Source organism: Schistocerca piceifrons, unplaced genomic scaffold, assembly GCF_021461385.2.
Source record: "Schistocerca piceifrons isolate TAMUIC-IGC-003096 unplaced genomic scaffold, iqSchPice1.1 HiC_scaffold_2508, whole genome shotgun sequence".
NCBI lineage: Eukaryota > Metazoa > Arthropoda > Insecta > Orthoptera > Acrididae > Schistocerca > Schistocerca piceifrons.
The window spans coordinates 24,205-41,957 of NW_025728453.1; the positions used below are offsets into that span (position 1 = coordinate 24,205).

The window sequence follows — 17,753 nt, forward strand, 5'->3', positions numbered from 1 at the left end:
GATCTGTAGGCATCATAACTTAGGAAGATTCTGCCCTTACACTTCAGAACCACATTGTATCATGTGCAAATCACAACAAATCTGCTAGTAACGAACTTCCAGAGTCTAGTTCTAGTTAGCTGTTTTAACTTCTGCCAAAGATACACCAAAGAAAATATACAGGTCTATCGAAAATATATGAATCTCTGACTGTATAATATACATCCTTAAAGCTAATAAAAGGTGTCTTACATATAGATGAGTGAGAATTTCAGACAAGTAACAAACAGTATTTTAAATATTTTCAAATTATGGGACATAAAACATAAACACTAGCTGTATATTTCATGAAGGGTAGACTACATCAGTCCTTCACAATTGTGTAGTGCATAAACCTCCAAATATTATAATTTCTATATTTGAAGTACAAAATACAACACTGCATCATCTAACTGTAATAATCAGAGCTTGATGAATTTCAAACATTTGCAAAAGACATTTTACAATGCTTGCAAGAATTGACAGTAATGTAGAAGCTTCAGTAACGGCAATGTGAAATACTTATGCTTCCTTTCAAAGGGACCCAATTCAAATGACTAATAGTATTGAATGTGAATTTATGATAAATTTGTGGAACACAAATATTTTGAAGAGTGCCTCTGGATAATGACTCTCAAAGCATAGAAATTCCAATTTCAGTAACTACTTTGACAAATTCAAGTTTATACTACTAATTCACGTTATCAGACTGAACTAACATGAAATCTATCATTTTACACAAACTGTTGAATTCATATACTAGGATTGTAACAGTATGTGCATGAGTCATATCAAGACAGTGAACATAACAGAAATATTTAACTGAGGAAACTGTGGCTTCTTGAGCTGATAATACTTTTCTCAGACAAGTGAGAGTAGTGAGGATACATTATATTACAAAATCTTTAGGTTATTTACTATCCTCACAGCACCAGTGTTGTGTACAAGACAAAACTGAAGAAAATGGAATGTAACATTGAAACAGAACGGGAGATCCAATAAGGCTACTCAGTTGACTTTACGGTCGAATAAATTACCATTACATCAGATTCCATACATTTATCATATACAAAGAAAGACTATCACAATCAGTGTATGAAACAGTGTATGAAACAGTGAATGTAATTTTCAAATTCTAAGGCAAAACACTAGCTGTGAGGTACACAGGTACGATCTGAGAAGTGTGGAAGGTAACAGGTCAACAGTCTTACAATTGAAGAACAAATGTGCATAATACATATTAGGAAGCACATCTTAATTTCATACAAATATGACAGTAACAGCGGTTTTCAACAAAGGCATTTTTAGATTACAACAAATCACAATGATCAATATATGCATCGGGTGCACATATTTTTTATGTGCATTTGCCATAATAAGAAAAGCAACGTACAACCCCTAACTTATGTAGAACACACAAAATTACCATGTCATAAGAAGCTCAACAGCTAAAGCTAGTTAAGTCCAATGTAAGTACATCCTGTCAAGGAACATACATGAATTACTATGTGTATTTCTTATGAAGTCTAATATTATGAAGAGATGGCAATCTCTGTGTCAATCATATCAAACAACTAGTGACCCATAAGCTTACACAGTCACATTAAATTGCCAGGCAACATGCCAAAGTAAGTGCTTTGTAATATAAGAATACACCAATTGTATTAGTAGTCTACTAAAGACAAGAGGTGGGAGGTGAACATTAACAAGCAACCAATATTAGAGATTATACTAAGAGTGCTTCTGATATTTCTGTAAGCACTATTGTTCACTGCAAAGGAGACAATTTACAAATGAATCATCATAGTGTGCAGAAATATACATTTACAAGAAAATATAAAATACAGAGCCCACAAATTAGTGATAAGCTCTCCTAAAGAGACTGAAAAGCACAAGAGTGATAATACATTCTTTTGTAGCTGCACATGAAGATTAGAGCATAGTTTTCTATTAATAATGCCAATGGTCACGAACTACCATGTCATCTACTCAACTATAACCTATTGACTTCTGACAGGAACAAGAGTCAAATCACATTACGATTATTTCTATGTTCTTAAAGCTTCAACAGCATGCAATAAAAACAATGGATAATGAAAAGGCTAAAGGACTCAAAGCAGTAATGTAATACATTTGTTACTTTAAGCCTTCTGAATTTCAAATGTATGTGATACAATTAAAAGGAAAGCTAAGTGTACTAAAACTTCATATTGACAGTTTTTATAGGCCTGGATTCACTAGAGCTCAAGCGAACCTTGAAAATGTTATGGAAAGCCAAATACAAACAGGGGGGAAAACATTTGCTACTGGGTTTCTAATTGTTATTACTGCTACTGATGATGAAACTTCAAATTATTTACAGCTGTTTTACATACTACAGTTTCTTTAAACTTCTGGTACTCTGCAAATGACATTTTAAATGCCCTTAAGAATTTAGAAAAGGTTTGAATTTATAATTAGTGTTTGTTGGAAGCAGCTAAGTGCTCTCATTATGAAACACTGGATGAATATAGCCTTTGTTCTTTGTGCATCTCTATCTGCACTCACTGAGGACATGCACACAGTTTCTTAATAATACTTTTCTTCCTGCGTTGAACCTCTGATGCAAGATCATACCTCTTGCTGAGTAAATTCTGACGGTTTCATTTTCAATATTTCTTGTCATTACTGACTGCATTTTAAAAAGTAATATTTCTGTTGACCGAGGAAGCTGTCAGATAACCAAGATGAAACTGGTACTGCAGGTCATGAAGTTGATTAGTCTTTTAGTAATATCAATGGAATAGTGTTTAGGGGAATATACCTTCTGTCCTGTGTTTGTCCTCTGATTTATGATTATCTACCTGCTGCTGTGAATGGTGCAGAGCACCAGTTTACCAAGTTTGCAGGTGGCAGCAGTATTGTAACAATATCTTATTAGGAGGAGTGGATGAATGACACTGACTATTTTGCTCATATACCAGTGCTTACCTGGACTGATGGTCTTACTTGCATGTTAATACTTCTTACAAATGGGATTGAGGCCAAGATTGCTTAAGATTATTGGACTTCCTTCTAGAGCAATACATTGTCATTTGTGGCTGGCAAGGGCTAATTCTATACATCAGCTGGTACATTCCTATACATTTCTTTAAGTTAAGAGGAAGAGGATGTTGGTCAAGCCACTAACAGAGGTTTAATTCCCCAGAGCTTGTTCCCATGAAGGGAACGAGTATTATCGCCAAAGGGACACCAATTCTTGACAGACAGCAACACAAAGATCGGAGGGAATGGAAGAACTAGCGGGCCAGGATACGATGACAGCAGTCTCAGCAGCAGGTTTTTTTTGTTATGGATTTAGGGCACAAAACTGCAACAGTCATTAGCGCCCAGTCTGTGGCTTAGGGAAAGATAGAAAAACAAAAAATAGATTGGAGATCACCAGCAATGGGAGCAAAACTCAGTGGGGAAACTAAAAAACGGAAGGAAAGTTTAGAAAACCACTTCAGAAGGGGGGGGGGGTTGTTTCCCCAAAAAGAGCTTCAAATGACTGACATCTCACTGACAATAATAAACTCTAGGATGTGATCAACAGCTCGTGTCATCTGCTAAAATGGAAGATATATCAGGTGACACCTGTAGACTGGCACATAGCGGAGTAAAATAGGGGCACTGAAGTAAAAGGTGTCTTACCATCCACAGCTGTGAGCAGTGGGGGAGGATCGCCACTTAAAAGATGTCAATGGCTGAAAAGACAGTGCCCTATCCAGTGTCTAGTTAAAATTACCTCCTCCCGACGACTCGTTTGGGAGGAAGAGGTCCAAGCACAGGGAAGAGCTTCCACATCCCACAATTTATTATTGGGAAGTGTCGACCAATGTGTGTGCCATAAAAGAGCAACACAACATAAAACACTCTGTACATTGGCAAAAGGAACCATGTACACAGCAGGCTGAAGAAAGACTGCAGCCTTGGCCGCTATATCGGCCACCTCATTTCCATGGATACCAACATGTTCTGGGATCTGGAGGAGTGCCACAGAGATGTGGAGCAAGTGGAGGCATTCCTGAATCCAGTGGACCAGAGGGTGGACATAGTAAATAGCTTGGAGACTGAAGAGAGAGCTGAGCGAATCTGAGCATATAATATACTGTATCTGCTGATGGCGATCGATGTATTGGACAGCCTGGAGAACAGCGTGAAGCTCTGCAGGAAAAACCGAACACTGGTCAGGAAGCCAAAGTCGATTAAGGGTGTCACCAACAACATAGGCACTCCCAACACCAAATGATGTTTCAGCCGTCAGTGTAAATAAATGTGGCATCCTTCATTTGTGCTCATGTTGTTGTTGTTTTTGTCTTCAGTCCAGAGACTGGTTTGATGCAGCTCTCCATGCTACTCTATTCTGTTCAAGCTTCATCTCCCAGTACCTACTGCAGACTACATCCTTCTGAATCTGTTTAGTGCATTCATCTCTTGGTCTCCCTCTATAATTTTTACGTTCCACACTGCTCTCCAATACCAAGTTGGTGATCCCTTGATGCCTCAGAACATGCCCTACCAACCGATCCCTTCGTCTAGTCAAGTCATGACACAAATTTCTTACCTCTGGAATCCTTTAACCATATGAGCAGCAAATGCCTGATGATTAACGAGAGAAGGGGTATTATCCTTGGAAAGCTGACAAAGATCACAGAGCAGGCAGGTCCAGGGGCAGAGCCAAAGCAATGCCATATCCCCAGTTGTCAAGAAAGTTTTAGGAAAGTAGAAGGAAAGAGAACTTAGCAGTTGACGGAAGCAGACTCCCGGTGGTAGTAGAGAGGAAGGTTGGCCTGTATACCCTAAATCCAAGGAGGCGTCGAGAAAAAGGTAATGGGCTGGATTAGCAGGCATGGAAGACAGATGGCTAGCATAACAACTCAGAAGGACAGCTAGCCAATTGGACAGCGGAGGATCAGCAGTCTCAGCATAAAGGCTTTCCACAGAGCTGGTGTAAAAAGCTCCAGACACTAAACATAATCCACAGTGGTGGATAGAGTCGAGACGCCGAAGAATAGATGGCCGAGCAAGAGTCAACTATGCTTCCATAGTCCAATTTTGAGAGCACTAAAGCGTGATAGTGGCGGAGGAGAACTACTCACAGACAGCAATGTGATTGCCGTAAGCTTAGTGACAACAGTGCATCCCAATTTAAGTTATACAATATAGCACTGAAGATGGTCACTCAGTGACAGAAAATCGATTTTGCAATAGTAAAAAATATACGACCAATGCTGTCTCTTTTTCAAAGCAAGCTGAAAGATAGGAAATGTGGGACGACCAGCACAGTTTTGTCAAACATAGGACCCAAGAATTTAGTGATGTCCGCGAACGGAAGGTCGACAGGGCATAGATGTAGGGAAGGCAGAAGAAACTTTATACGACACCAAAAATTGACACAAATGGTCTTACTGGGAGAAATGCGGAAGCCGGTTTCGATGCTCTAAGAGTGGAGGCGACAGACATCCTTGAAGATGTCTCTCAAGAAGGCTGGTTTGTTGAGAGCTGTAGTAGATCGCAAAATTGTCCACAAGGAGGGAGCCGAAGACATCGGGAAGGAGACAATCCATAACTGGATTTATGGTGGTGGCAAACAGTACAACACTTAGCACGGAGCCCTAGAGTACCCCGTTTTCTTGGGAAAAAGTACGGGAGAGAGTAGTGTTCACCTGCACTATAAATGTGCACTCTGCCATGAATTCACGAATAGAAAGGGGACAGCCGACCTCTAAAGCCCCAAGAGCAGTATGTGGATGATGCCTGTCCTCATACAGATATCGTATGCTCTCACCAGATTGAAAAGTATTGCTACCGTTCGGCGTTTCCTGAGAAGAAAATTGTTCATGATGTAAGTGGAGAGAGCAGCAATATGATCAACTGCAGAATTATGCTTTCAGAAACCACATCGGGTAGGTGTTAAAAGACTGTGGGACTATAGCCACCAGGCTAAACGGCAATTCACCATATGCTCCAGTACCTTACATACACTACTCGTAAGAGAAATGGGGAGATAGCTGAATGGGAAATTCTTGTCCTTTCCAGGTTTCAGATCAGAAATGAAGGTAGCTTCCCGCCATCATCTGGGAAAGGTACTGTCGGTTCAAATTCAATTATAAAGGTGAAGGAGGTAACGCACACTATCCTATGATAAATGCACCAACATTTGGATGTGGATACCATCCGGTCGTGTGGCGGGAGAGCGAGAAGAAGAGAGTGCGAGTGAGTTCCCACATGGAGCAAACAGTATAATAGCTTTCGCTATTTTGAGAGGAGAAAGCAAGAGGTTGCACTTCCGCTGCATGTTTCTTCGGGAAAAACGCTGGTGGGTAATTTGAAGAGCTCAAAATCTCAGCCAAGTGTTGACCCAGTGAGTTAGAAATTGCGATGGGGTCCACTAATGTATCATGCGTGACAGTGAGCCCAGAGACCAGGGAGAAACTAGACACGCCAGATAACCGTCTAATTTTACTCCGAGCTTCTGAGGAGGGAGTGAAGGTGTTAAAAGAACTAGTAAAGAAGTCCCAGCTTGCCTTCTTGCTATTGTGGATGATGCGACGGCATCATACACGTAACTACTTATAGTGGATACAGTTGGCGAAAGTAGGATCGTGGCAGAAAACGTGAAGAGCACGTCCCCGCTCACATATTGCGTCACAACACACCTCGTTCCACGAAGGAACTGGAGGGTGCCAGGGCAAATCGGAGGTGTGAGGTACTGAACGTTCCGCAGCTGTAAGGATAACTTCTGTAACATGAGTGACCCGATCGTCTACACTAGGAAAGTGAAGGTCATCTAATGTCGCTAGAGATGAAAAAGTGTCCAAACGGCTTGAGCAAACTTCCATCGTATCGGGCGCATAGATGGCAGTTGTGGCTACAATCGAAGGACACATGGAAGATGGTCACTCGAGTGTTTATCAGCAAGAGCGAACCATTGAAAGCGCTGAACTAACTGAACAGTACGGACCGAAAGGTCCAAATGAGAGAAATTCATCATGGAGGCAGACAAAAATGTAGGTTCCCAGTGTTGAGGCAAACAAGATTCGCTTGGTGGAAGAAGTCAATCAATACGGGCCTCATGGACAAGGACGCAGGGATCCCCAAAGCGGATGGTGGGCATCGAAGTCCACAACCAGCAAATACGGGGGCGGGGGCTGACCAAGGAGATGAAGGCGATCAGCTCTTGTCATTGGTGTGGATGATGGAATGTATACGGTACGAAGAGAGAATGTATGAAAGGAAAAGATGGACAGCAACAGCTTGGAAGGAACTGTTTAAAAAGGGGATTGGGTGATAATGGACGTATCATGGAGAAGAATCTTAAGTCCCCATCTGCTGGAGCGCAATCAACAGAGTGGAGATCAAACCAGACTGACTGAAAATGAGGGAAAACAAAGCAATCGTGGGGATGCAGCATTGTTTCCTGAAGACAGAAGATGACCGGTGAGTAGGATCATAAGAGGATCGACAGTTCATCCTGATTGGCTCTGATGCCACGGATATTCCAATAGATACTTGACAGAGTGGACACAGAAGGGAAGAATCTTACCACAGTCACTCTCAACAACTGATGAGAGCCAGCCGCCGAAAGCATGGAACGGCATTCAGCCAAAGGCAGAAGATCCTGATCCATAGGCTGTTCGGAGGCTGCTCCTGCCACCAGCGATTGGCCAGTTTATCGACTGCCAGCAGTGCACCTTGGCAATATGGAAGGGTGGTTACCACCAGGTGGCGCTGTAGATGAGAACACAGTGGAGGAGGAAGAGGAGAGGAACTTTGGTTCTTATGAGATGTCTTGGAAACAGGACATTGAGATGAAGGAATCGATGGTAGTGAAGTCAGTGTATGTAAAAAAATCTTCAAGTAAGCTCTTTTTTTGAAGTCTAGAAGTCTGATTTTGGGGCTTGTGATTTAGCAGAAGCCAATGAAGAGTGAGCCATAGAGTGAGCAGGTGATAGAGGGGAGGTTGAACAGGTGATCTTCGCGCTGGGCGATCTGATGACTGTGCCACTAAAGGTGAGATCAGAAGTCTGCATGGTTGCCTCCTTAGTAGGACGAGGAGATGCAAGGACAGTGCTATATTTACCTGCTGGAGGCACATTGGGCTTTCAACTGGTGAATAACATACGAGCAGCAAATGTACACACATTTTCCTTCACTCTGATTTCCTGAATAAGCCGTTCATCTTTGAAAATGGGGCAATCTCTAGTGGAAGCAGCATGGTCACCCATATAATTGATGCAATGAGGGGATGATGGTGGACAAGCACCCTCATGGGCATCCTTTCCACATGTAACACATTTGGCCAGATTGGAACACGACTGGCTGGTATGATTAAACTGCTGACACTGATAGCAACGCGTAGGGTTGGGGATGTTAGGGCGAACTGAAATTCTCATATCCCGCTTTAATGTTCGATGGAAGTTGAACTCTGTCAAATGTCAAGAAGATAGTACAGGTTGGAACCAAGTCCTCGTCAGCCCTTTTCACGACTATGTACAGCTGTTATGCCCTGCTCAAACAGGTAGTTTTGAATTTCCTCGTTGGACAATGCATCGAGTGAGCATGTATAAAAATCCTGTGTGATGAATTTAAAGTGCAGTTCGCTTCCACCCAGACAGGAAAGGTGTGTAGCAGTGAAGTTCTCAGCAATTTTTGTGCCTGGAGGGCACTGTGTTTGTAACAAGGTGCCATTTCGTAACTGGGAACAAGACTTTACAGGACCTGCAATTGCATCGACACGTTTCTTAATAATGAAAGGGTTCACTGGAAAAGTCTTGACCTTCATCTGACTGAGAAACAACAAGGAAATGTAGCACTGATGTGGATACTTCTGAAATGGTTTCATCATCATCTACAATTTCTGCTCACAAGAGAAAGCCATGGACAATTCTTCCACGATTACCAGCACCTCCGATGCCGCACTCCCTTGTGGAGGCCCTCTGAGAGCACTCCCACCTTAGGTGATTGTTCACACGTCAGGTCACACCTCCAAAGAAACGGACAGAGGGGCCAATCAGCCCTCTCTGGGCCTGGCCATTACCAGGGGGTACATACGTGTCCTACCTGTCTACGCGGGGTGGGGAATTACATGTTACCCCATCACCGGCTACGTGTGGGTCAGCCTTCAGACACACACAGGGATGAAAGAAATAGGGAGGGAGGGAGGAACAAAGAAAAGGAAAGAAGAGAGGTCTCAAATGCCGCAGCGGGGAAGAGGGTAAAGAGAAGAGACAAGGAGAAGAGAAAGACAAAGGGAAGACAAAGGGAGGACAAAGGGAAGACAGACTTTCCACCATAGAAAGCAAAGAAGACATACTGTCTTACAGTTAAAAGCATGTGCCTCCTGACATAGGCACGAAACACACTCCGATAGGGGGAGAAGTGGAAGGCAAGAGGCGGAGGTGAGGCGGGAAGGGAGGATGTGTAAGTATGTGGAAATTGAAGGTATGCAGCCCAGAAAGGAAAGAGCTGCACTAGTTCAGGTTTCCGTGCTCACCACGCATATATCCACAAAAGAGTTTTGGACCCCCTGAGGGCCTCAGCAGCAATGTCAGCAGCCTAGTTTCCTGTCAGATTGTCATGGCTACAGACCCCACCAGTTTACGGATGAGGCCTGATAGTTCACAAAATTTCACTACTCTTTTAAGGGCATGGGGTTAGAGCAGATGATACAATTGAAAAGCCTGTGTTACCAAATGTACTATGTAGCCTGATACATGACAAAGAGCTATGCTGTAAATACTGACAGCTGATGCCAGATATCGTCTGTGCCAATGAAGACACACCAAACACCACGGTCAGAACCATCCGTATACAGAAGGGTACCAGTGCTGATTTCCACGCAAAGCACAAGAATGAGGTTAAAAATCTGGTAGCAAGTTAGAAATGAAAGTTTATTAGCCCTTGACCAGGGTTTTGCTATTTTTACAAATATCTTCTTCAAAAGTGGTGGCCTTATCACATCACTATGCAGTTGACTTTAGCCTCTAGTGTAAGGTACATCTAACTTACGGAAGTATTTTGTTCTGTGATGCCTATTCCAATTTTATACTGAAAGAGCCTCTACATGTGGGCATATACTAAACAACAGTCTCCGATGCACGATATGTGTATTCTGGCACTACCGAAAGCCATGGCTCGCAATAATTGTTTCAGAAATTTTGTTTATGACATGAGCCAATTGGGTTCATCTAACCTATTGTGATAATGAAGCCACAGCTGCTGAAGCAGATATTTTTACAAATATCGAAACCATGGTCAAGAGCTGAAAAACCCATTTGCAGCTTGTTGGCTGATTTTTCAACCTCTTCAGATTTACGCACTTGCTGTTTTGCAGTCATGTTTAAGATTTTCAAAGATAGATAAACTTATAGCAATATAGTCAGTCTGGAGTAGTGTCTTTTGGATGCAAATTAAGTCCAAGATGAACATGGGTCGCTGCATGAATCCAAGGTGGTGAAGGCCTCACATTCATTGGGAAAGTGGCAGGTAGCTCGAAATTAAACTGCTAGAGCAAAAGAAAGCAAATTCCAGGAAGTAACACGCTGACTAATAGAGGAGTGACAGGAGGAGGCAGTATAGGACGGGTGGCCAGGCATGGCAGACACACGGCACATGTATTTGCCGAGGAGGAAATCGCAGCCTTTAAACACAGGCAGTTTGGCAGCTTCTGTCTACAGACGCAATCGGGCTAGCGTAAAAGGCGCCAGTGACCAAACGGATGGTACGATTGTGATAGTATCGAGACAGCTTAAGTGGGTGGTCCGATTTCTTCTTAAATGTCCGCTGAATTTTGTCTTCCATTAGCAAAAACAAAACATTGATGAATGTAGGTGGGAAGTTTAGTTTCAAAATGAAGTGTACATGCTAGCAAACATAACGAAACTGTGATCTTTATTAAAACCAAAGAATTAAGAAAATTTAAGCAGAAGAGCAAAAAGTAGATACAAAAGAATGCTAGTGTTATAAACTGGATGATGATAGTGGTGCTAATATAAAAGTTGGGTTCATGACTGCCCTCTTAGTGTCAACGCCGTCTAGGATTGAGCTGGATTCCCCATTTGCCTCATGTGACTACTGTTTTGTTGTTTCATGACAGAAGTGGCCACGGAGGGTGACTTTAAATGAAAAGATTTGACTCCAGTTCACGTATTACTACTTCATTTATTCCGTATGGATTACTCTCACTTTTGATACTGTTTAATATTTTTAACTGGTGAATGGGTTGACTAGCAAGGAGTTCTGGTTGACTTAATTCATGCATGATCTCATCTGCAACAACTTTTCCTAAATGGAGGGAACACTATGAAGCATTTGTCACTTTTTGTTCATTTTTCTCTGTGCTGTAAAGCAAAACTTCTATTTACATTCTACATAAGACCTGAGTGTTGACAATTATTGATACGTCTTTATATTTTCAGGAGTGCCCGATGAGATAAAGAGGCAATTTTTGAATGGTGTATCTCAATGTTGGAGACAGTATTTTTCAAAGTGGAGAAAGAATGAAGGTACGTAAGTTCATTTGTTGTTTTCGCTGAAGCTAATTTATTTGAAGTTCATAATGAGCTCTGTGTTGGCGAAGCATTCTGGATTAGTCCATTGTTTCAACCTACTGAAGGTAAGGTAACTATGAGAAAAAGATGGAATAACCATTTTATTGTAAGGCATACATTAACAGATTTTCAATCAAATGATACATATAAAAAGATTACTAAACTACTACATATCAACATTACAACAGCACTCAAATGTACAGTAATATCACACAAACAGTGGCAGGTGGAAGGGAATATAGAGCTCCATTACACATTTCATCACACGTATCATAACTGTCAGGAATTCTTCAAAGTGACCTTTGCAGGTCCTTGGACATGTTGTAACACATGACCAACTATCTGCCATCACACAACACAGTCCCAAGATGGTAATGAAGATTTGCCTCACTTGTGTAACGTGTGAACACACATTCCATGCACCATTCAAATCTATAAATTGCCCAAGGCTTGTCATGTCCATGGGTTTTTTCCTGGGTGCATGACAGTTTCAGACATGGTAGAGAACACTTTTGTTGTCAGCAACATTTCCATTTATCAGTGGCATTGAATTCATTTTCAGTATGAAACATGGCCATGGTATGAATGAAATGCCTTGACAATTGTTTTTGATTCACAGGGAATGTATCATACAATATTTGAAAGTTCATGTTATAGACAGTCATCTGGTATATGTGTAATAGCGTACTTTTCCATCTTCCATAAGGAGGTGGAATGTGACAAGATAGATAACCAATGTGTGGAAATGGATTGTACACACTTACTGACAGTGGACATTGATTGGTTAAGTTCCTCATCTTTTTCATATATGGACTATTCAGCTAGATGGGCACATAGTAGATGTACTCTGCTATTGAGTGGAGAGAGTGTGCTGATGCTGCCCAACTAGACCACAGAGCTTGGGCAGAATACTTTTTGTGCTTTTCAGCTTTCCAGGTGTTGGCATTAAGTGTTATATCAAAGGAAGTGTCATATCCCAAACTATTCCGGATGCATGTTATGAGAACTTCTCTCTTAAAATGGACATGAACAGCTCTGTGTGCCAGTGTTTGACAAATCAAAACATGCAATTTCAGTTTTAGTAACCACCCTTTATGGAAGTATTGGGTGAAGATATCTCAATCAGAAGTTGTTGCAAACTTCTTTGCTGTATAGATGTTGACCAATCATATGCATAGCCAAAGTATGCGGGTTGTATTAGATAAATATCACATACATCTAAATTTAACTAGACAGAATTGAGGACTGATCTTTGTGCTAAGCCATTATACAATATTTCTGTTCAGATACTGTCATTCCTTTTAGTTATAGCAAATTTCTTTGTAACTAATATGTTGTCAAATAGTTTCATTGCCATGAATTACAACTTGTTCCACAAATATGGACAAAGATCTAAAGCCAAGAAGCACAGGCAGTTGGATAATCCCGAAGATACCCAGATAAAATGAACTTGCAAGACACGAATATCCAGTGACTACTGACATTCAATGCTTTGACTCACAAATTGTAGAAATTCAATGTGGTAAGGAAGCTAGAAAATCTGAAGAAGAAATTTGAATGTTCAATTTGGATGTAGTTGCAGTCAGTGAAACGATTAGGAAGAAAATCATTTCTGTTAAGATGAATTTGTCATGAGCATAAATGTGGGGCAGAGGCTAAGTCACTGAATGTTCTAATCCCACAAGAGAACACTACACCATGGACAGAACAAACAGTCTGAAAAACAACTTCTTATACCAGGTACACTAGCCAGAGGTGCACAATAACAGTGAGGTAACACTTTTGTCAAGGTAAACATGACTGAGTTAGAGGTGGCTAGTGCTATCTCTAGAACATGTTAACTGGCCATTGGAGTGCATGGATGAGAGGCTGTGTGCATCCACAAGTGGCAACTTTTGGTCATTTAACTTCTAGCTGCATCTGACTTGCATGGTGCACAGTACAACTGCCTAAAAAGATTTTGGGTGTGGATCTGTGCAGGTCAGTACAGCAGACAATTCAGTAGTAAGATTATTCTCATCAGAATTGACAGGTTATGGTTCAGGTTTATCTGCCAATGTCAATGTGATAATGAGAGATTGAAAGTATTACAAAATGCATATGTACAGAGAATGGAAATCTAATAATCATGAGTGATTGGAATGCTATAGTAAGCAATGTAATAGAAGACAGTTGAAGAGAGTGAGCTTAGCAATAGGAGTGATGAAATAAAAACAAATTCAATTGTTCTGTAAGTTTGTTATTAATTATGAATATGCTATTTGAAAATTACTAGAGGAAAAAGTGTATTTGGAAGTAGTCCAAGGCAATGAGAAGTGTCTAGCTGGATTACATCACTTTCAGACATTTTGTAAAATCTGATACTGGATTGCAAGGTGCACCCAGGAGCAGGTAGAGATTATCACAATTTAGTAATTATGAGCAATATGCTAAGGTCTAAGAGAATAGTCCAGAACTATTAGTGGTGGAGGAAGTGGGGTACTTTGAAGAATGGAATGGGTTTGAAGTTCTCTGAAGTAATAAACAGTGTGGTAATGAATACTGCAATAGACAGGTCAGTTGAGCAATGGACTTATTTGAAAAGGGCAATCAAGAGTTGGACAGACAAATTGAAGTATGCATGAGGTAACAATAAATTTTACAGAAGAAATAACGAAACTGATTCATGAAGTAAGGAAGAACAAAAATGTGCAGAAAGGGACAGAAATACATTAATTTAAGTCACTTATGAGTGAAATGAACAGGAAAGCAGAGAAGCTGAATTGAAATGACTGCAGAAAAAATTTGAAGAAATAAAACATGAAATGGTCATTAGTTGGACTATTCAGCATGTAAGAAAGTCAAAGCAACCTTTGGTGCAATTAAAATCAAAGGAACAAACATTGAGAGTGCGAAAGTAATTCTACTGTTGAGCTTACAGGAATGAGCTGACAGGTGGAAAGATTATATTAAGGCTTCCATGTCTGGTAAGATTTGATGACATTACAGAAGAAATACAAGATATAGGTGATGCAATTAAGATTAGGAGTTTAAAAAAGTATTTGGAGACCTGCAATCAGATAATGCTGGAGGCACACAAAGTAATGTCTAATGTCCTAAAACCACCAGTGGAGGAGTGAGGGGGGAAGCAGTATGGGAGGGGAGGGGGAATCACTTCTGGAACAATTATGTGGAAGCCAATTACATATTGTGGTAAACCAGGAAACAAGAGAATTTACATGTTTGGCCTCTGGTTTTACAGAGGAATGATTAATTCAGTGGACTGATATGGTAAGAAATTGAGAGCTTCACCACAAGAACAGTGACAGGAAGGGACAAAATGAAAGGGCATGTGTTAATAGGGCTACAAGTAACTTCCATCATACTTTAGGGATCTATAGAGTTAATAGTTTCAGGAGATGGCAGGGTTTGGAACATGTCCAGAAAATAATTAGGTGTGTTATAGTGTGAGGAAGTAGCTGGGATAGGAGAGGAGTTCACAGTGGGCCGCATCAAACCAGCCATAAGACTGATAAAAATATCAGTACACCCTATGAACTCTTCTGGATAATATTCAACGAATTTGATAAGAGAAAACTTTTACTGTAAATCTGTAGATAAAATGCCTAACATTTTGGTCAGTTGTCTAAAATACAATCAAGGGAGTCCACCACATGCTATTTTTGTGGCATCCTATAATGCAGTAATGCCCTGCTTCATTTGTCTCATTCCATGACTTAATTCACTCAGCATCATTTTATTTAATTAGACATTTCTCCTTTGTTATTTGTCTTATAATCTCTTTTAAAGATGCTATCCACTCTGTTTAACTGCTATTCCAAGTGATCTTCCATATCTCAGAATTAAAATTCTGTCACAAACCTCAATGTTTTCTTTTCAACTTATTTTTTAAACTTCTTGTTCAATGTACAGACTTAATAGCATTGTGGATAAGCTCCAGTCCTCTCTCACTCCATTCCAAAACATTCCGATTATGTGCCTTACAATCATTACAACTGCAGTGTGACATCTGCACAAATTCCAAATAACTTCTCTCTTCATGTGAAGAATGTCAAACTGAATACCTTTTTTTCCATCTAAATTTCGAGATTGTTACTTTATTGAGAAAACAGTTTTGGTGATACATTATGTCATCCTCAGGCCCTATTCCCACCTCTGGTCCGATAAGAATAGGGACCAGTATTCAATGACTGGCATATGTAGATTTGCAATACAATTATCACTTCAAACATCATCTGCTGACTGTTAAATTGTACAGATTAGAAAGCCCTGTAAAATATTCTGCAGGCCTCCACTATTGTGGTCAAGGCCTGCAAGATGGGTATCTTAAACTAGACTGACTTCAGTAGCCTTCATGCAGTACTTCTATCATATTCTAAAGCTGCTCTCAGTCTGGCCAACATTTTGCAGTATATGCTTCTGTGTGTTAAAAGTATTTATCACATCTTTTCCTCATTTCTGTGATTAACCTAGTGTAACTAGTCCCATAAGGAAAACAGAAGATTTACATGAATGTGACTGATCATTGTTTTCTAAGGAGTTAAAGTATCTCATTACTTTTACCTACCTTCACTTTGCAATCATCATCATCATCAGTGTTCTGCCAAAAGGCAGGTATTCACATGGTAGTTCTCCAGGCTCTCCAGTCTTCTGCTATCCTCTTCAGGTCTGCATAATTTCCTCATCCCTTTATGTCATCTGTCATCTATCATCTTGCATCTTGTTCCTCCTCTCAGTCTGATCCCACAAACCAATCCATCCAAAGCATCTGCTAGCAAGCACTCCCTTCTCAATGAATGTCCCAACCAGTTCTGTTTCCTTTTTCTTACAACCTTCAGCAGACCCTCTCTCACCAACCCTTTCCAATACTCCATCACTGACTCTTTCCATCCAGCTTGTTCTCTCCATTCTCCCCCACATCCACATCTCAAATGTTTCTTACCTTTTTCATCCTCTCATCACAGTGTCCATGTTTCTGCCACATATAGTGCCACACTCCAGACAAAACATTTGCCAAGCCTTTTCCTTAGACCTTTATCTAATTTGCCACATTTGTATTCAACAGAAAGAGGAGACTTATGTGGCAAATTAGACTTTCCAAATGGAGCCATTTTTTATTTATTTATTTATTTATTTATTTTTGTGTCATGCACTTTGATGTCTTGGACTTGCAGTTGGATGTTCTAAATTTTTAGAATCCATGGTATTACTTAGCTGCAGGTTTGATTATAAGCTTACATGGATGTCATACTTATAATCTGAATTCTGATTCCTTATGTGATCCACATGTTAAATAAAGTACATTAATGAAGACTGTGGGGAATAGACCATGCTTGCTTGTCTGTCCCAGTTCGACATAACTAGCTCTGGAATTCCCAGCTTTATTATGTACTGTGTATTTCCTGTATCTCCTAGACCCCTATACCATAATACACCTTTTACTATACACAAGAAGAGAATCAAATGAACCATGGAAGAAAATCATTTTATATGGAAGATACTGAGGAGTGAACTACACATCAAACAAAGTTATTCAAGATAACTACATGACCAAGTCAGATACTATCTGAAGGTAGGCTCATCCTGTCTATTAATGTCTGGACACGAAAATAACTTTTCTTTGCTAATCTTTTCAATTCACCAGGCATACCCAATGCCTATTTTTGTCCTTCAAATGGATCTGGTAGCTAATATCTCACTCCAGCTGACTTACAACCGATGTTCAGCTTTCTGTGGATGCACAATGACCCCTAAACTTCAGATTAAAATGAGTGGCTGGTGCATGTAGTGGGCGATTTGAATGTGTACAACATCTAAGAAGCACAATTGTAAAAAAATTTCTCTACAGCATGAGACCTGTTACCTAAATCCTTCTTGGTTTCCTCCACTTCCATGAGGTTCCCACTGTGTGACATCCTTCGAACACCTCCCGCCTTCCACTTCACCATATTTGATGTCTGGCAAATTCTCATTCTGTATTATGATTATTGGCTCCCCGTTTGGTATCTTGTTCTATCTTTTTCCTGATTACTGCTGGGCGTTTTCTGTATATCCACAAGATACTCTTCCTGCAGGGCATGTTTTACACAAGTTCATTTGTGAGGCATAGTGGACTACTCAGGATTTTTTCTTTTTTCTCTTCTGTTTTATTTGATTGTGAGC

General features: G+C 40.4%; 1 protein-coding gene across 1 annotated transcript in view; it reads right to left on the minus strand.

Moving 5' to 3' along the window:
- LOC124743671 (uncharacterized protein DDB_G0271670-like) overlaps nucleotides 1-17,539 on the minus strand; it is a gene marked incomplete at its 3' end in the record, with an annotated part of 40,497 nt that extends 22,958 nt beyond the window's left edge. Inside the window, 1 exon segment of the mRNA XM_047248848.1 lies at nucleotides 17,455-17,539. Coding sequence (XP_047104804.1) covers nucleotides 17,455-17,539 — 85 coding nt within the window.
- Nucleotides 17,540-17,753: the final 214 nt, after the last annotated feature.